At 53.1% G+C, this 17,390-nt stretch overlaps 5 protein-coding genes across 5 annotated transcripts; 3 read left to right on the forward strand and 2 right to left on the reverse strand.

Annotated features, from left to right (window-relative positions):
• Window positions 1–427: 427 nt before the first annotated feature.
• Window positions 428–1,833, forward strand: A1O1_04678 (acetyl-CoA C-acetyltransferase; the record flags this gene model as incomplete). The annotated part of the gene is made up of 2 exons (XM_007725568.1): window positions 428–1,540; window positions 1,636–1,833. The coding sequence occupies 2 exons, from the start codon at window positions 428–430 to the stop codon at window positions 1,831–1,833; spliced, it is 1,311 nt and encodes a 436-aa protein (XP_007723758.1).
• Window positions 1,834–2,849: 1,016 nt separating this feature from the next.
• On the reverse strand, window positions 2,850–3,665 carry A1O1_04679 (uncharacterized protein; the record flags this gene model as incomplete). Its single annotated transcript, XM_007725569.1, has 1 exon — window positions 2,850–3,665. The coding sequence occupies one exon, from the start codon at window positions 3,663–3,665 to the stop codon at window positions 2,850–2,852; it is 816 nt and encodes a 271-aa protein (XP_007723759.1).
• Window positions 3,666–7,458: 3,793 nt separating this feature from the next.
• On the forward strand, window positions 7,459–9,327 carry A1O1_04680 (uncharacterized protein; the record flags this gene model as incomplete). The annotated part of the gene is made up of 2 exons (XM_007725570.1): window positions 7,459–7,493; window positions 7,554–9,327. 2 exons carry the CDS (start codon window positions 7,459–7,461, stop codon window positions 9,325–9,327), a joined length of 1,809 nt encoding a protein of 602 aa, XP_007723760.1.
• Window positions 9,328–10,054: 727 nt separating this feature from the next.
• A1O1_04681 (uncharacterized protein) lies at window positions 10,055–11,358 on the reverse strand (the record flags this gene model as incomplete). Its single annotated transcript, XM_007725571.1, has 4 exons — window positions 10,055–10,861; window positions 10,982–11,026; window positions 11,122–11,131; window positions 11,198–11,358. The coding sequence occupies 4 exons, from the start codon at window positions 11,356–11,358 to the stop codon at window positions 10,055–10,057; spliced, it is 1,023 nt and encodes a 340-aa protein (XP_007723761.1).
• A 1,373-nt stretch (window positions 11,359–12,731) lies between these two features.
• On the forward strand, window positions 12,732–15,814 carry A1O1_04682 (kinesin family member 5; the record flags this gene model as incomplete). The annotated part of the gene is made up of 4 exons (XM_007725572.1): window positions 12,732–12,807; window positions 12,866–12,960; window positions 13,013–15,438; window positions 15,523–15,814. The coding sequence occupies 4 exons, from the start codon at window positions 12,732–12,734 to the stop codon at window positions 15,812–15,814; spliced, it is 2,889 nt and encodes a 962-aa protein (XP_007723762.1).
• Between the last annotated feature and the right edge of the window lie 1,576 nt (window positions 15,815–17,390).

Consider the following 17,390-nt stretch of genomic DNA (forward strand, 5'->3'; position numbering starts at 1 on the left):
ATGGCGGGATTTTGGGATTTGGCAAGAAGAAGCCGAGGTGGAGGATGATCACTGATGGATTGAACCTCGCTCGCCCGGGTCCCCCGACTATTTATTTCATCCTAGGTCAGCAGTGTCTGGTCGATGGCTAGGATGGCGTCCACTCGGTATTTTAGAAATACACAGCCATCTCCGGCGATACATCTCGACTCCTGCTGAGGAAAGTCTATACCAATACATCCACGTCCGTCCATCTTGGTTCCTTCGGCCCCTTCATCTCGGATCCCTTCGATCGCTTCGGGATCCTCAATATCTCCAACCCTCCAGAACCACCCCCTTCGTGACATGTGCTGTTGAACGCCTGGACTCCATTCTTTGACTTGACGTCTTTCCGCGAGCCGCATACTATACCCCGAAGCTGGCATCCTCCGTACCAGATCCTGTCGGTATGGCTCCCTTCACATCCGCCGCTGCTCGCGCAGCTTCACGAGCGTCCTCCACAACAGCCAGTGCTCGCCTGTCGCAAGTGCGGAGTCACTTCAGCACCTCGAGTGCAGCGAGAAAAGAGATTCAAGATGCGTATATCCTCAGTGCGGCAAGAACACCTACGGGCAAGTTCAATGGGTCATTCATGAGCCTCTCTGCGTCCCAGCTCGGCGCCGTTGCCATCAAATCCGCGCTGGAGAAATCCAAAGTCCCCGTCTCGAAAATCACCGACGTGTACATGGGCAACGTGCTCTCCGCGGGAATGGGACAAGCGCCTGCGCGGCAAGCCTCCATCTTCGCGGGCCTTCCTACCTCGGTCGAAGCCGTGACTGTAAACAAAGTATGCGCGTCGGGCCTCAAGGCTGTGGTACTGGCTGCGCAGAACATCCAGCTCGGTCTGGCTGAGGCCCAGATTGCTGGTGGCATGGAGAGCATGTCCCGAGTACCCTACTACCTACCGAGAGCTGCGCAGAATCCTCCCTTCGGCAACATCGCCCTGAAAGATGGCTTGATCGAGGACGGACTCTGGGACGTGTACAACCAGTTCCACATGGGCAACTGTGCCGAGATTACGGCAAAGAAATACAACGTCACCCGCGAGATGCAGGACGAGTATGCGATCCGCAGCTTCGAACGAGCGCAGAAGGCCTGGGCCGAGGGCAAGTTCAAGGACGAAGTTGTTCCCGTGACGGTGCCAGGCAAGAAAGGCGATATCGTCGTCAGCGAGGACGAAGGCTACACCAATTTGAAGAAGGAAAAGGTGGGGACCTTGAAGCCCGCGTTTGTGCGCGACGGTACAGGGACGGTCACGGCGGCCAATTCGTCCACCTTCAACGACGGAGGCAGTGCGTTGGTGTTGGGAAACAAAGCCATTGCACAAGAATACGGCAAGGGAAGCAGGGTTCTCGCCCGTATCGTCAGTTCGGCCGACGCCGCACTGGACCCGGTCGATTTCCCCATCGCCCCGGCCGAGGCCGTACCGCTGGCCCTTGAGCGCGCGGGCATCACCAAGGACGACGTGGCGATCTGGGAGTTCAACGAGGCCTTCGCGGCCGTCATCAAGGCCAACGAACAAGTAAGTACAGGTTGCATTTTCCTACTCGACTCAATTCGAGTATAAATTTTGAAGAACATCTTTGGGCTAACTTAGTGGCGTCTTTCCACTGATAGATTCTCGGACTCGAAAACGCCAATGTGAACCTTCTCGGTGGCGCCATTTCTCTAGGCCATGCTCTTGGAAGCTCGGGCTCCCGCATCCTAACCACCCTCCTGCACCAGCTGAAGCCGGGCGAGTACGGCGTTGCCGCCATCTGTAATGGCGGTGGAGCTGCCACGGCCGTTGTTGTCCAGAGGATCGAGAGTGTTTAGGTTCGGCGACACCACAATATGAGCGCTTGGTTAGATTGGCAGCCAGACTGAATCATAGTCGGTTTGTGGTAAGTTAGGTTCGTGGATGTGATCAGGTCAGCTGTGTATTTGGCGAACTTGAAGGCAGACATACCACCCTTGTCCGGAGCGGGGAGCGGAGCTGAGAGAGTGCAGCGACGGGCGGGCTACAAGTTTGAAGAGGGAAACAAACTTAAGAAAGACCATAAAAGAGACAGGCAGGCGAGAGGACGGAACCGATGATCGTTGTTGCCATACACCACAGCGACGGCCTTGTATGCCCAGACACGAGAGTGGAAAGGGGAGAGCACTCTCGCATATAGCTTGAAATCGGTCTTTGCGGATACACGGCTATGTATCCCGCATGCTGATGCTGGCTGATGCCGAGGGTCGCAATCGGAAAAGAAAGGTGGCAACCTGTATGAACGCAGCTTCTGTTTGAGCTTTCTGTAAATCTTTGGAATCTAGTGCGATGCATTCTTACCATTGCAAGAGATCTCTTCGGCAGAACGGGATATCCAGATCGCCTAAGGAGCCCGGATCTAAAAGCATTTGCATTGACATTCATGATGGATCAAACAAGGGAACGAGAATAAACATAGCACCAAGCACGTTCAATGCGTGCTGTCTTTCGTCATCGTTATTTCTTGGGTATAGAATATGAAATACAAAATATGAGGTGGTGAAAAGCGACCTGAAACAAAGGGGAAACCTGTCCCCCAAGCACAGCGCTGTATCTTGTAGCATGGCATGCAATAGCATGACAGGCATGTTGCAGCTGAACTTAGCATAACTCAACATAGCATGCCTCGGAGGAGCAGACGATGCCCAGCATTTCTGTTCCAAGAGTAATAGGCATGTTTGGTGACTCGGGGTATGTCATTCCTGTTTCGTTTCATCGAAAGTTGAAGTAAAGGACAAAGGTGGCAGACGTGGACGTCCAGCCGTCGTGACGACCACATCATCCATAGCACGCAATGTCATCTGGCTATACGAGTTTATATTCGCCTGAGAGATTTCTTCCGGAGTACTTTTGTATCTTTCTTTCCCGGAACTGTCATGATGCCCATTCTGCTCTGCTGTCCTGCATCTCGCTTCCCATCCAGTGGGTCAAGCGATCCGTTATTGCCGTGGTTGCCGCCCTGGGACGAGCCTTGATCTGCCGATTCAATTGGAAGGTCTGTCCTGGCATGAGAAAGAGAAGACGCAAGGTCGTGCGCTTCCGGCCGTGCGGACCAGTATTCTGGCAGCTGAGTTTCGTAGACAATTGCGCTTGGCCCGACACTGATGTCGGTGGAGGATTGGCGCGAATGAACAGTCGTTGGCGTAGCGAGCTCCCTGTCATATTGGATGGGGGAGTTGCGAGGCAGATCCAGCCGTGGGGAATTTGCTGGATGATAAAAGGAGGGTATGCTAACACTCGACTGCGACATGCTATATGCCACGGGTGCGGGGACAGTGAGGGTCGGTGGCAGGGGCTGTATTATATGCTGGTGGGTTTTGGAAAGCGAGGCATCTGCAGTGAAAGGCCTGGGACTATCCGTGGGCGCAAATGCAGGCTGGGGTAAACTGATAGCCGAAGCACTCAACCGGCTGGAACTCCAAGGCATCGGTGATACAAAGGTTGAATTATTCAGCCCATTCTCGTCGGGCGTTGGCGATCGTTTCACAGAGGTAACAGGGCCGGCGAGCGTCATTGAGGTAGATGCGGCACCAGGACTGTATTGAGGCTGTTCCGGGGGGATTGCGGCGTCAATACTGGGATCAACCACTGCGTGGTAGGTAAAGAGATTATGTTGGTTCGTGCCGTTCATACTGATTATAGAGTGATGAGCAGACTTTTCGGATATTCGTGAAAGTGTGTGCTGAGAGCGCTGCGTAATAGGAGAGGAGGGCGTTCGAGGAACGAAGGACCTTGAAAAGTTCACAGCTTTTCGGCCATATGGACTGGGTGATGGCGATGGAGATGGCGAAGACACCTCCCGAGCTCTTGTAAGAGGCTCCTCCTTCTCCGGAGTTATGCTTGGGGTGGCTATAGGGACATCTCGTCTGCCAGCAGTCGCCGTTGCCCTTGATGCCGGACGGGTTGATATGGATATAGAACCCGTTTCCACTTGCGACATTTGATCTTGCCGTGATTGGGATCTGTCCATGATGGTATTCCACCATTCAAAGGGACTCCTCCGTCCTGTCATGGTGGAATCATTGTCGGCGAGCATTCCAAATTGCCTTACTCCAAACTTCGATCCGGTCAAAGAGAGATGTTGAGAAGTTGGCACCAGCCGTCCCCTTCTCAAGGTAACTCGTCGAGTGGGACTCGAGAGGCCATCGATATAACCGAGTTTGGGTTTCCTCCGGACATAACAGCATCTCAGGAGGAAAGCCACCGTAGCCAGCAACAGCACTGAACCTACGACTATGAGGACAATGTACACCCATAGTGGTAGGCCAGTGTTGTCGAAGAGAGTCGTCATGAAGGAATTTGTCGGGCCAAGGTTTGGAGCAGCATCGAGTTCACCGGGGAAAAGAGTTGAAGGAAAAGAGGTCAGTGCTGAAACGATATATTCTAGAGCGGTGGCTTTAACGGCGTTGACGACAAAGAGTGGCAACTCCTGAAGTTCGACGTGGGACGGTTGACGGCGCAGTTGGAATCGGTAACGGGAACGATTTGACAGCGGTTGACAGAATTTTGACGGGAGGTGTGTCTGGGCCTGGACGATGTTCTGGCGCGACCAGCAATGCCGAAGATGGATGCCCTTCGTGACCGGCGTCCAGGCAGGTGATGGCTGTCGAAATTGTGGCCGTCAAGGCCCGGAACAGTCAGTCAGCAGTTGGAATTGAATTTGGAAATGGACGAAATTGAATGGCACCGATGGAACATATCAATGAGAAGCTGAGATGGAAAGGATGTAATAGCAACAAATGAGCGAAGAGCAGGTTTCCGGCTACAGTCGAACTGACCAACAAAGACGCAGGGGAACATGGAGGATCGGAGAAGTGTCTTGGTGGAGTTTCCTGGTCTTGCGAGAAGTTGTACAACGTATGCAGAGGTGCGGAGGACAGAGTGAGGTGTCTGTCCACTGGAAACATGGTGGACAACGAACAGGGGGTCCGATAGTGTAGTCATGAAGATTTATTTCGGCTCTTGAGAGGGCCACACTATGCCAGGTTTTCCTGATCAGGGCCGGGATAGGCAGCCTGAGAACTAGGGTTAAGGAATGGTGGGTTGGATCATGGCTGCTAACCTCGTAGTCCAACTGTCGAATAGAATAGAGTCTCGGGGAGGATCTGTAAGACCAGTGAGCAGCAGGATCTGGTTGCGTGAGCGCCATGGCTGAAGGACACTCGACGGATGATGAGCCAGATGGAGGAACGTCGACTCTCGAGTATTGTGACACTCGGGCGGATACACTCAATCGGTGCCGCAAAGGTGTGGATATGAGATGGCGATGGCGATAACAATAACGGGCACAAACATCCGTGAATCGAAACGACTGAGGTGGGCATGAACCACACAGATGATGGAGGCACAGAGGCATGAGAAGGGAGACTCCTGACTATGCTGCAGCAGAGGTCAAGTGGGTACCAGAGCAGCAGAGCCCTACCTGTATGCAAGGGGTAAATCATGCAGACGACGAGGCCACAAGATGGGCCAAATAATCACCGACGTCCTTGGTCGACTCCCGGGTCACCATGATCTTCGATCGTCAGGAACCAAATCCAGATAGACCGCTGAAGAGGCCAGGACCTGGAACCAAGCAGACAGAAGCGACGGAGGATGTGAAACGCGAACTCGTCGTTGACAGAGGCGGTCGAAGGAGCCATGACAGCAGCTTGTCGGACACGAATCACATACGGGTATCTGTCTTTGTTGCACGTTGTTTGGTTGGCTTCCCGACCAGTCGATTTCAAGTCATTCATGCCTTGGTACCGCAAACAAAGCTCTTCTTCCGGGTGTGCAAGGCTAACTCCACGCCTGAAAGGACGAAACGTCGACAATCGTTCCTTGTGCTAACCCACGGCAGATCGCTTGGGACCCTTGCCGCCTAAAGTACCGTGGTGGGACACTAGCAATGCCAGCCTAGGAGCCGTGCGTTGGCGGTGTCCATATCGCTTTCAATGTGAAACGGCCCAGGCGAACAGGGGTCAGTCCCCTAGCTGTCAGGTTCCAAGTCCATGGCCAGTGAAAAATAGCAGGGGCTGACAGATGAGCTTGATGCTTCCCGTGTACACGCTACCGCCTCACCATCTCTTGAGCGATCATCATGCCTATACATAGCATGGCCAGAGTCAATTGTCTCCAGCATGAGATGTGAAGCTTGCACTTGTCAATTGGCATGAGTACTGTCCTGCTCCTCTGTTCCATCCTGTTTCTCGCCGTTCTTTGTCAGACCAGCACGCTATGCGTTGCCGACCGTTGATCATCTTCTTTGGCCGAGGCGAAATGAGGAAAAGGTGCCATGCAAGGAGAGATATGCCGTTTGAAGCGAGATGGGCAAGCCGGGGCTGATATCTTCCTTCTTGTGGACAGATCTTGAAACAACTCTGATATCATTGTTGACCCATTTCAAACGAGATACTCTGTTCGATAGTTCGGGTCCTCGAGGAGATTCGAATAACTTGCAGTGGGCATCCGTCCTCGAAGGGTGTACATGAGCTTAACGAGCCTAGGATTCAAAAGCATAGAATAGAAGAAAACGTCTTGAAATAAAATCAGTTCATCTGTTCCGTTGCTCTTGCATGTCCAACTTCGAATGCTTCCATACTAGAGCATTGTATCGTACGCCGGGATGGAGTATGTCCGGGCCCTGTAGGTAGCAAGCGATCAGGGACTGAGCGGTGGGCAGTGGATGGTGGATGGTGGGCACTTGAGTATCACCAGCACGAGATGCAGGTGCAAGGTGGGTGGGGAAGCTTAAGTGCCTGCGCCTGCGCCTGCAGTGTCTCTTGGGCTCATCTCGCCGGCGGCAGGAAAGTCCCATAGTGACTACTAGCGACATAGTACGTGGTAAGGACGTACATCAGGTAGAAAAGTAAGGTACAGGTAGGTAGTAGGTGGGATCACGTAGGGAAATGCACAGCCGGCTCTTTCTCACCCCTATATTGTATACTGAGTGGAAACACGAGGTCAGTACCAGGGTTTAACATTCAGTGGAATACGCTGCTCACTGCGACCCTTCGTCTACTACTCCGGTTGGAGTCGCGGTTATCACATCCACTGCCAGTGCCACTGCATCAACTGGACATCTCCCACTACACTAGAGGCGGAGATCTCTTCTCAACAACCACCACCATCTCGTCTTCCGGTCTTTCAAGCTTACCGTGTGACAACAGGCTAGAGTCGAGTCTCTGTGTCATCCTCGCACCTCGAATACCTTACATACGTGATTGATTGCTCCATGAACTTCAAGTTGTCATGATCCTACTTCCCCGGATGACTGCTTCAACGACTACCGCGTCTTCCCTCCTTTGTCGTATCGCACCCTCCGACTCCTACACCGCTCTCCCCCGCAATTCCATCTCGACTCCGCCGCGGAAATTTTCGAGCCGCCGACATCTGCACCCTGCCGCCATTCTTCTGTTTCTCTCGTCGCCATTTCACTCGAAATGGGGAAGAAGCCCGCAGTTGTCTTCATAGCCAGGTATGTTAGTGGGACTGGTCTTGTCTAGACGCAACAGTACTGATCATTCATCTCTCGCAGGCACGGCGCGCGCCTCGACCAGGCGGACAGAAATTGGCATTCGACCGCCGAACATCCCTATGATCCTCCTCTGACTTACGGTGGCTGGGTTCAATGTCAAACGCTGGGGGCCAGAATCAGCAATGAGTTACATAATCTCGATAGAGAACAAAAGTTGGGCGTCGACAAGGACGATGCCTCCGTAGACCATCGGCCGCCAAAGCGACGCAAGATCATTATACATACCTCCCCATATTTGCGATGTGTTCAGACCGCAATTGCCATTGGCGCTGGTATCCAGCACCCTCAAAACCACCGTCAGCCTGGCTTGAAAGGCCGCCAGCGCTCCAACTTTTCGCTTTCAGACCATGCACTAGATGCCACTTCGCCTTCTGCTGAGGCTGATCAAAACACTCTACACCAAACCTCTAGTCGAGACCTTTCACAAACAAACCGTCTAGGATATAACACTTGCCTGTTGCGTATCGACGCTTTCTTGGGAGAATGGCTTTCTCCGGGCTATTTCGACCATTCTACTCCTCCACCTTCCTCTGATGTGCTTGTGTCACGGGCAAAGAAGGCGTTGCAAATCCCACAAGAGGAGATCAAAGGTGCCGATATGGCCGCTTCCTATCACCCTGATCTGTTGTCGCCCGATGCGGAGGAAAAGGAAAACGAAGTGACATTGGCTCAGGCCCAGGAAAAGACGGGCCTAAGGGCCATGGCCGCCGCCGGTCATTCTTTTCCAAAGCGGCCACGCAATATTTCATTCGGGACCGAGCTGGCCAACGGGGCAAGGCTTCTCAACCGGTCTCTCCAGCGCCAGACTCTCGGCTATAGTCCCCCGATCCCTATGTACGCCATGGGCGCCTCGGACAAGATCCCTCCCGGCTTTGTTGCTCACGCTCGGGATTGTTGTGTGGTGGTTGATCAGGATTGGGACAGTCAGAGTCCGGACTTGGACTGGGGCGATGGGGGTTCTTTCGACGAAGAATGGGGGACCATGCATCGAAGATTCCGCAATGGCGTGCAGAAAATGATCTCATACTACGAGGCGCAAGCCGAACAGCAGCAGGAAGACGATGAAGATCTGATTCTGGTCTTGGTCACTCACCAAGCCGGCTGCAACGCTTTGATCAGGCTCTTCACAGGTGCCCCCGCCCTGCACGATGTTGGTCCGGCTTCATTAACCATGGCTGTCCGGGAGCTGGAGCCACCTGCAACTGACGAACCACACTCTCCGTCGGGGCGACGGGAGTCTGTTGACCTGACCATTTCGGGCGCCTATACCATGAAGTTCATTGCTTCGGTTGAACATCTCCGCAGCGGTTCGAATCACTCGCCCCGAATGGGCATTTCGCCAGGCTTTGCAAGCCGTCGCGCAGTTGGTGCGGATATGCCTGAGGGCTTTGCCTTGGGAGAATCCCTGAACCACCGTTCATCAGTATCATCGCTGGGCAGAAGTAGCAGTCAGAGAACGTATGTTCCGGATGCGTCGGGTGATGTCGAACCCCCGACCGGTCTCTGGCGGCGTGGCAGCCGGTATTCAAGGGACGAGACGGCCGAGTCGAGTGAAGCGGTGGTGACCCCGAGCTTGCAAGGCGTCGATAACCCCAGCAGCATCCCGGAAGAGTTATTGGCACCCGCACCTAAGGACGATGATCAAAAGACCGAGGCCTTTCCTCCTTTGCCTGTCAGGAGCGCGAGCCAGAGGGGCTTATGGGGTGATGATCCAGTCACCAAAGAACGAAGTCCCGGCAAGAGGCGATGGACTGCGGTGGAACGCTCGCGCTGAGGATCCAAAATACTAGTATAGCGTACTGCTCATGCGATGACGAAGACGATCAACCAACTGATGAACTGAACTGAGGCTCTTCTCGCGGGTGGCCTTCGCTCATGTAATAAATTTATTCTCCGCCCGCCCTCTACCGGCGTATCTTACCATTAAGCATTGCAAGGAAGCAGCCGTTTCGAGACAGTATGCCGAAATCATCCGATGTCCATGTTACCGATCGACTCATAGGGCAACACAAGCTGTTATGGCCGAATCACAATCACACTTCTGTACGGGAATGATGTCTGAGGCTGCCCAGAAAAACATGTGTAAACCAGAGGACTGTGGTGCCTGATACTACTGGTATACCAAGTTCCATCTTCGCCATTCGTTTGAGTCCAACGAGGTGGCCTGATCGCGTATCTTTGACACAAGCACTATGTACCTACCTAAGGTATGTAGTGAAATGATAGCTTGGCCAAGGCTGCCCTCAACATCAAGCATCAGCATCAATATCCTCCAGAAGGCCGTTGAGACGGAAATTTTCGTCTGTCGGCAGCCGTATCATGCTACAGATCCAAGGAGTCTTATTCGGAGAGTATCGATATTGCTACACATGATACACGAGAATACTTACCGAAGAGCAGGTACGTACTTATGAAGGCAAGGAAGTGCCTGGATGAACCCAGGTCAACGATCTACGTTCGCGATGATCCTATCTCCCATCCTTTCGGAAAAGGAGCATGCCTCATGTGACTTTGTTCAAGAAAGCCTCGATCTTGTCGCTCACGACATCAAAGGCCTCTTCGGGGAGATAATGCCCATATCCGTGGCCCACGCCGAACCCTTCATAGTCCACTCCTTCAGCCACCCACTCCTTCCAGATTCCTTGGACATCGATGCGCGACCCGAGCTTGGCCTGTGAGAACATGACGAGGAGCGGAACCGCGACTTTGCGCCCGGCTTTCTGGTCCTCCTCTTGCTCCGCGACATCGGTGGTGGCCGCCGCCACATAGTCGAGGTTGGAGTAGTATATCGTCTCCCGCTGCTCGAAGAGGGCACCGTAGACATCGAGGGCGTCGTTCGAGGTGATGCGCACAACAGAGTCTGGATTTGGTCCGGCGATGCGTGTGCAAGCGAGGCGGGCCCAGCGACCACCTCCGTAGGCGGTCACCATCTCGGTGGCGAGGTCTGCGTTCGCTAGCAGTGGCCAATGAAAGTAGTTTGTCAGGATATCCGGGTCGGCGAAGGCCTGCCATTGCGCTTGCGTAGGAACGATGTCGAGCAGGATTGTACCAAGAACAGTGAGGTTTGAGGAGGAGTACAGAGATGGATTCGACAAGTCTTGAGGTGGATGCGAGAAGTCCACGGAGAGCCGATGGGCGATTCGAGCACCGCGGTCGTGGCCTCCTAATACCACAGGCCGAGGACCGGCAGATGTGGATGAAGTGGTCTTGAATACCTGGGATAAGGCTTCAAGAAGAGCCGTGCCGACAGATCGCTTGTCGTTGGCGTTTGTGTCTTTGATGGGAGTGGAGATGCCGTAGCCGGGGAGCTGGCGCGTAAGATGATTGTGAGAAGGGACAGAGTAGAGGGAAGCGTGTAAGACTAGTATGGATCGGAAGAGGTCTGATGGAGCTCAGGCAATGGAGGGAGACGGAGACGTTTGACTTACTTCAGGGATGAACAGGGAGACCTTGCCGGACAACAAAGGGACGACCTGATGTGATGCGACTGGAATTAGGACATGTTCTGGGCGATGGATTGCGACGTCTGCCAACGGACGAGGCTGAAGGGATCAGGGGGAGAACATACATGCCGGAAGCTGGACCGAGGGGGCAAGTTATCAGCCCCTAGGGAATGACAATGAGGCTTTGGAGTCATCACTCACATATAAGCCGACTGAGGGTAGCCATGGATCAATGTCAGGATGGGAGTGTCTTGCCCTAGATCAGAAATGTAGCTGTGGACTTCCGAGCCCGATGAGGTCTTGGAGACATTGTGGACGAGGTTGAGGGACGAGTAGAGCGATTGTGTCTGAGCTGCTGCCATGATGAAGGGTAGTTTGGCTGTGTTCGGGGTTGTAGGAGTTGGATACTGCGAACACGGACGACTTGCGATGTTTTATACTGCCTGATGTGTGAGCTGCTCAAGGAGCGCGTATTTATTGAGCATTAGTCAACATCGTCATGTCGTGAGAGAAATAAACCGAGGACACGGTATGGACATGGACATGGACCGTGAAATGGACATGGTGGATTGGACAAGCAACTCATGAGTCAATCGATTCGACCGTAGATGTGGGGTGGTGTATGGATGGCATCAGTAGGTACGTCGATTGTTTTGCTGGTGCTTGTTCATCACATCTCACATCTCCGCCTCATAATGGTAAGGCCGTGGTGGAGATTGTGGTAGAGGGTAAAGAGGAAGAGGAAGAGAATAAGGGTCGTGATACCTGCGGTTGAATCAATTCGAGGGAGCGCAGGCAGCAGGCAGCAGGGCGCAGTTGAAGTTGGAGGAGAGGGATCACGTGCCACCCATTCTTCTACTCTGTAGCAAGAGCAGCAACAAGGTACAGGGTACAGATTGAAGCATGATCCAGTATCTGTTCCTGCGAGTATCCATGGTATAAAGAAACCACGGCCGGATTGTCGGTGGGTTGAGAGCTGGAAGCGGGCGCAGCCAGTTCTTACGGACTCCCAAAAGTCGCGATGGAGTCTGCAATTGGCGGGAGCCAGAAACACAGAGCGAGTCTCTTTGCCTGGCGCGTCGCGGTTTCAGGAGGATTGGGATAGTTACTAGGGTAGGCAGGCCGTGAATAAATAAACTGCTGCAGTCACAGCAGTGGTAGGTACCGTACCCAATAAGTTATTAACTATCGCCTGTTGTTGATCAGTCTAAGCCTAAGGTCTTCCCTAGCACCCCTAGAGCCCCAGAGCCCTTTACCCTAACGTAGGGAGCCCTACGCGCACACCCTATACCGACAACCCCCCTACAGAGTACAGAGTAGCAACAAGGAGGACCCTGCGTACCCTTCGTACCCTGCGTATCCCTAACAACCCTAACAACCCCAAGCACGAGCCAGCACCTTGGACTGCGCGTGCCCGTCATCCAACGCTGTCACCAAGGATTCGTTCGTTCATTCATTCCGAGATAAACCACCGAGTCCATCAACATTCGAGATAGTGAGCGTCCACCAAATCCTCACACACTTTCACGCTGTCGCCGACTTTGTCCACGCACTGAGACATCCACACCGTCCCCTCCCGCTCCTAGAGACACCAATTTCACCGCGACCGAGATCCAAACCTTCTCTGTTTACAATTCCGCGCCCCCGGGCCTACACTCCCCCAACTGATGCTTTCCTCCTGGCCTGACTGATAAGATCTTGCGGAGAATAAACATGGCGTTCGTCGCATCATGCCATGCTTCTAGAACTCACGCTGACTATGCTTTCCAGTTCCGCCGCGGGGGGTAGCGGAGGGGGCAACAACATCAAAGGTACGTGATTTTCCACATCGTGAACCTATCTTCTTTGCTCTGTCTGACCTGTGCACAGTTGTTGCCCGTTTCCGACCACAGAACAAAGTCGAAGTGTCCAATGGAGGCCAGCCGATTGTCCAGTTTATGGGTGAAGACACCTGCCAGGTCCAGGTATGCCGGAACGATGCCCGGACGCCGCGCATGAGAAACTCACCCTGTACAGTCTTCGGAAACAACTGCCCCCTTTACCTTCGATCGGGTCTTTGACATGTCCTCCCAGCAATCCGATATATTCGATTTCTCCATAAGATCTACCGTCGAAGATGTCATGAATGGGTATAATGGAACGGTTTTTGCATATGGTCAAACGGGTGCGGGAAAGTCTTACACAATGATGGGAGACATGGACGATCCTCACAAGAAAGGTATCATCCCGCGCATCACCGAACAGATTTTCGACTCGATTCTGGTCCACGGCTCCGCTCAGATGGAATACACGGTGGGCATTTCGTATCTGGAAATCTACATGGAGAGGATACGGGATCTGCTGAACCCGGTCATGGACAATCTACCCATCAACGAAGGACCCAGAGGTCCCTACGTGAAGGGCCTCCGTGAAATATACGTCAACACGGTGGACGAAGTGTACACGGCCATGCATCTGGGTCAACGCTCCAGGGTCACGGCTTCGACGAACATGAATCTCGAGTCCTCGCGGTCACATTCCATCTTCCTGGTCACAATCAATCAGAAAGACGTCAATACCGGGTCCCAAAAAAGTGGTATGTTGTATTTGGTCGATCTGGCCGGCTCGGAAAAGGTGGGCAAGACGGGAGCCAGCGGACAGACGCTCGAAGAGGCAAAGAAGATCAACAAGAGTTTGAGCGCTCTCGGAATGGTCATCAACGCTTTGACGGACGGAAAATCCACCCACGTCCCCTATCGAGACTCCAAATTGACGAGAATCCTGCAAGAAAGTTTGGGAGGTAACTCGAGGACGACGCTGATCATCAACTGCTCCCCCAGCAGCTACAACGATGCGGAGACGGTCAGCACGTTGCGTTTCGGTATGCGAGCCAAGACGATCAGAAACAAGGCCAAAATCAATGCGGAGCTCAGTCCCGCGGAACTCAAGCGTCAGCTCAAGATCGCCCAGAACCAGACCATTACATTTGAGAAATACATTGCTTCGCTGGACTCGGAGTTACAACTTTGGAGGAAAGGAGAAACGGTCCCGAAAGACAAATGGGTGCCGTCTCTGGGAGGCACAGGCTCCAGATTGGATGCAAGGGCGAGACCGGATACGCCCTCCCGCGCAACTGCGGACCTTCTTCGATCAGAACCGTCGAGTCGACCCGATTCGCGTATGGGCGACAGATCCAGCACGCCCAGCATCATTTTGGATAAGGATGAACGGGAGGAATTCTTGAGGCGCGAAAACGAATTACAAGATCAACTCACGGAGAAGGAGACACAAGCCGCGAACGCGGAGCGGAGTCTCCAGGAGGCGCGGGAAGAACTCAAGTCATACAAAGAGGGAGCCATGCGGACGACCAAAGAGAATGAAGCGCTGGCCGACAAACTCAATAAGACACAGTTGGAGTTGCAGAAGCTCTCGTACCAGAACAAAGAGGATAACATCACTATGGAAGCGTTGAAAGACGCCAACTCGGAACTCGAGACGGAACTCGTCTCGGTCAAGCAGCAACTTCTGGAACTCAAGATGAGTGCCAGGGAGACAACGGCGGCATTGGACGAGAAGGACCGCAAGAAGAAGGAAAAGATGGCCAAGATGATGGCCGGCTTCGACCTGGGGGACAGTGCCTTCTCGGAGAATGAGGCTCGCATGCGAGACATGCTTGAGCAAGTAGAAGCGTTGCATGCCGCCAGCATGAATGGTGAAAGCGTGCCCACGCAAGTCCTGGAAGACCTGAGGTCGAAACTGCTGGAATCTCAGAATCTCGTCCGACAGGCGGAGCAAACTCTGAACGAGCGCGCCGAGACCGAGAACGAGGGCCGTTTCCATGCACTCGAAGAGAGATTAACGGCAGTACAACAAGAGTACGAAGATCTGTTGACTCGCAACCTCGGCCCCGAGGATCTGGAAGACCTCAAGTCGAGGATGGAGCAATTGTACTCTGATCGGCAGGAGACTCAGGCCGAGCTTGTCCACGACTTGAGGGATCAACTGACCCAAAAGTCCCAAGAGATCGACAAGCTCCGGCAGGCCATGAGCGAGATACAAGCGCGAGGAGTCGCCAACGGAGCCGGGGTCAACGGGGTCGCGGGAAAGACTCTCCAGCAGCAAATCGCCGACTTTGACCTGATGAAGAAGAATCTGATGCGCGACCTGCAAAACCGATGCGAGCGGGTGGTGGAGCTGGAGATCTCGCTGGACGAGACGCGGGAACAGTACAACAATGTGCTGCGGTCGAGCAACAACCGACAGCAACAGAAGAAGATGGCGTTCCTGGAGCGCAACCTCGAACAACTCACCGTCGTGCAGAGACAGCTCGTGGACCAGAACACGAGCCTTAAGAAGGAAGTCGCCATCGCAGAGCGGAAGCTGATAGCGCGGAACGAACGCATCCTCAGTCTCGAGAGTCTGCTGAGTGACAGCCAGGAGAAACTGACGGCTGCGAACCACAGGTATGACTATGACTATGACTATCCCATCCAAACGTCGACCGAGAGAAGTCAAGTATTGATTGCTAACCTTGCTATTGTCTACAGATTCGAGGCCCAACTCGCCGCCGTCAAAGAGCGACTCGAAGCGGCCAAGATGTCCTCGCGAAACATGGCGTCCGCGGGTGCAGGCGGTCCGGTCGGCGGCGGCGGCTTCAATACTCTCATGAGCGCCGGGGCCCGAATCGCCAAACCGCTCCGCGGAGGAGGAGGGACAGGCCCTGTCGACGGAGCTGGTCCCAATGGAGGACCGTCGTTACCCATTCTCTCGAACCTGGCTGGAAATGGTTCCGAAGGCGGCAACAAACGAAGTAGTTGGTTCTTCAATACGGGTCGGTGAGGATAATGAAACATGTTCTACTCTGTCAGAAAAACAAAACATGATTGATGTCTACGAGATACTTGTGGTCTGGATGAACAAGTTGATTCTTGAGCGCTTTGGTTCCATCGAGTGGCTCCCCATGATCCATCCCTCCCTACCTTGCGTTTTCCTCTCTTTCTCTTTCTCTGTCATGTATGATGAGCCATGAATTGCTGTGCGATGCCTTTTTCAATGTTGCTTGGGACGGAATGCGACAGCGTGTGTTCGTCCGGAGGAGGTCACAATGGTGATGTTAAGGCGCCTTTCACATGCAGAACTGTCGAGCTGTAGGAGCGGGCTTCCCAATTTGCAGCATACCATCTATCCATCTATATATCTCTCTCTCTCTCTCTGTCTCTATTTTATTGCCGGTGATTTGACCTTCGGCAAATCCACCGGAGACGATTTCTGTCATGGCTTTGGCGTCTGACGACCGACCTGTGCCTTTGTGTGTGGGATAGACATATAGGTAGACAAACTCATCACACTGACTTTGACTCTAGTCATTCACCAATCCAGCCCATCGGATGGATTGCTATTTCTTATCATTTTGTCGGTACCATAGAATCATAGAATCGTAGAACCCAACTCCCCCTTCTCTCTCTGGCCTTCTCTACTAGTATTCTCGCCGTTTTGCCAGACCCCGACGATCGCCAAACGTCGATATGATAAGTGAAACCTGAAATCCAACAAGGTATATAACATACCTATATGCAACGCAATACAATGCGATACGTAGCGAGAAGGGAAAAGGGGGAAGGAACAAAACAAGGCTGTGCCATGCCAGCCCCTGAGGTTCCTCGGCTTCTCTTTCTGCGATGTTATGAGATGAACAATGAGAATGAGAATGAGAATGAGAATGAGAATGAGAATGAGAATGAGAATGAGAATGAAACAACTGCGTCTGTCTGTGGTCGACGCAGATTCAATGGATTTGGATGGGTCAATTTCATTTCTTGATCTCCGTACTCGGTCTACCTAAAGGTAAAGGTAAAAGCCCGCAAGAAGAGCAAGGAGCAGAGATAGAGACGCACACAGCCACACCTCCTCCCTTCAACTAATACAAACAAGTTCAGCAGTCCCAGTCCAGTTCAGTCGCCCATGCCGTGCTGTGCCGTGCCGTGCCATTGCAAGGTTGATTTTTCCCTCCTTGCCTAAGCCACCACTCATGCAGTTCTTTCCCCTTTCCTTTCCTTCCGATACCATCATACCATGGACTGATTTGTTCCTTTTTATCTTTTTGGCCCACCCATGGCTAACATTTTTTTTGGCGTTGGGTTGGGTTGGGTTGGGTTCGCTCAATGCCCCCTCGCCTTCAGACCCAGACTCAATCTCAAAGCCATGCCCGATCTTGGTTGGATATGCGTTGCCGTGGTGTACAAGTACAAGTTAAGTTAGAGAAGACAGAAATCGAGAAAACCCCCGATCCTGGAAGACAGAATCGACTTGCAAAAAGTATTTGAAAGCGTTTGATATTTTCGTCGCGCTTCGGCCATTTGCTTGGAAGCCAGAGAGATAGAGAGAGAGAGAGAAAGGAGAGCCTGAGACCTTGTGA

The sequence above is a fragment of the Capronia coronata genome (genome assembly GCF_000585585.1).
Source record: "Capronia coronata CBS 617.96 chromosome Unknown acBCG-supercont1.4, whole genome shotgun sequence".
NCBI lineage: Eukaryota > Fungi > Ascomycota > Eurotiomycetes > Chaetothyriales > Herpotrichiellaceae > Capronia > Capronia coronata.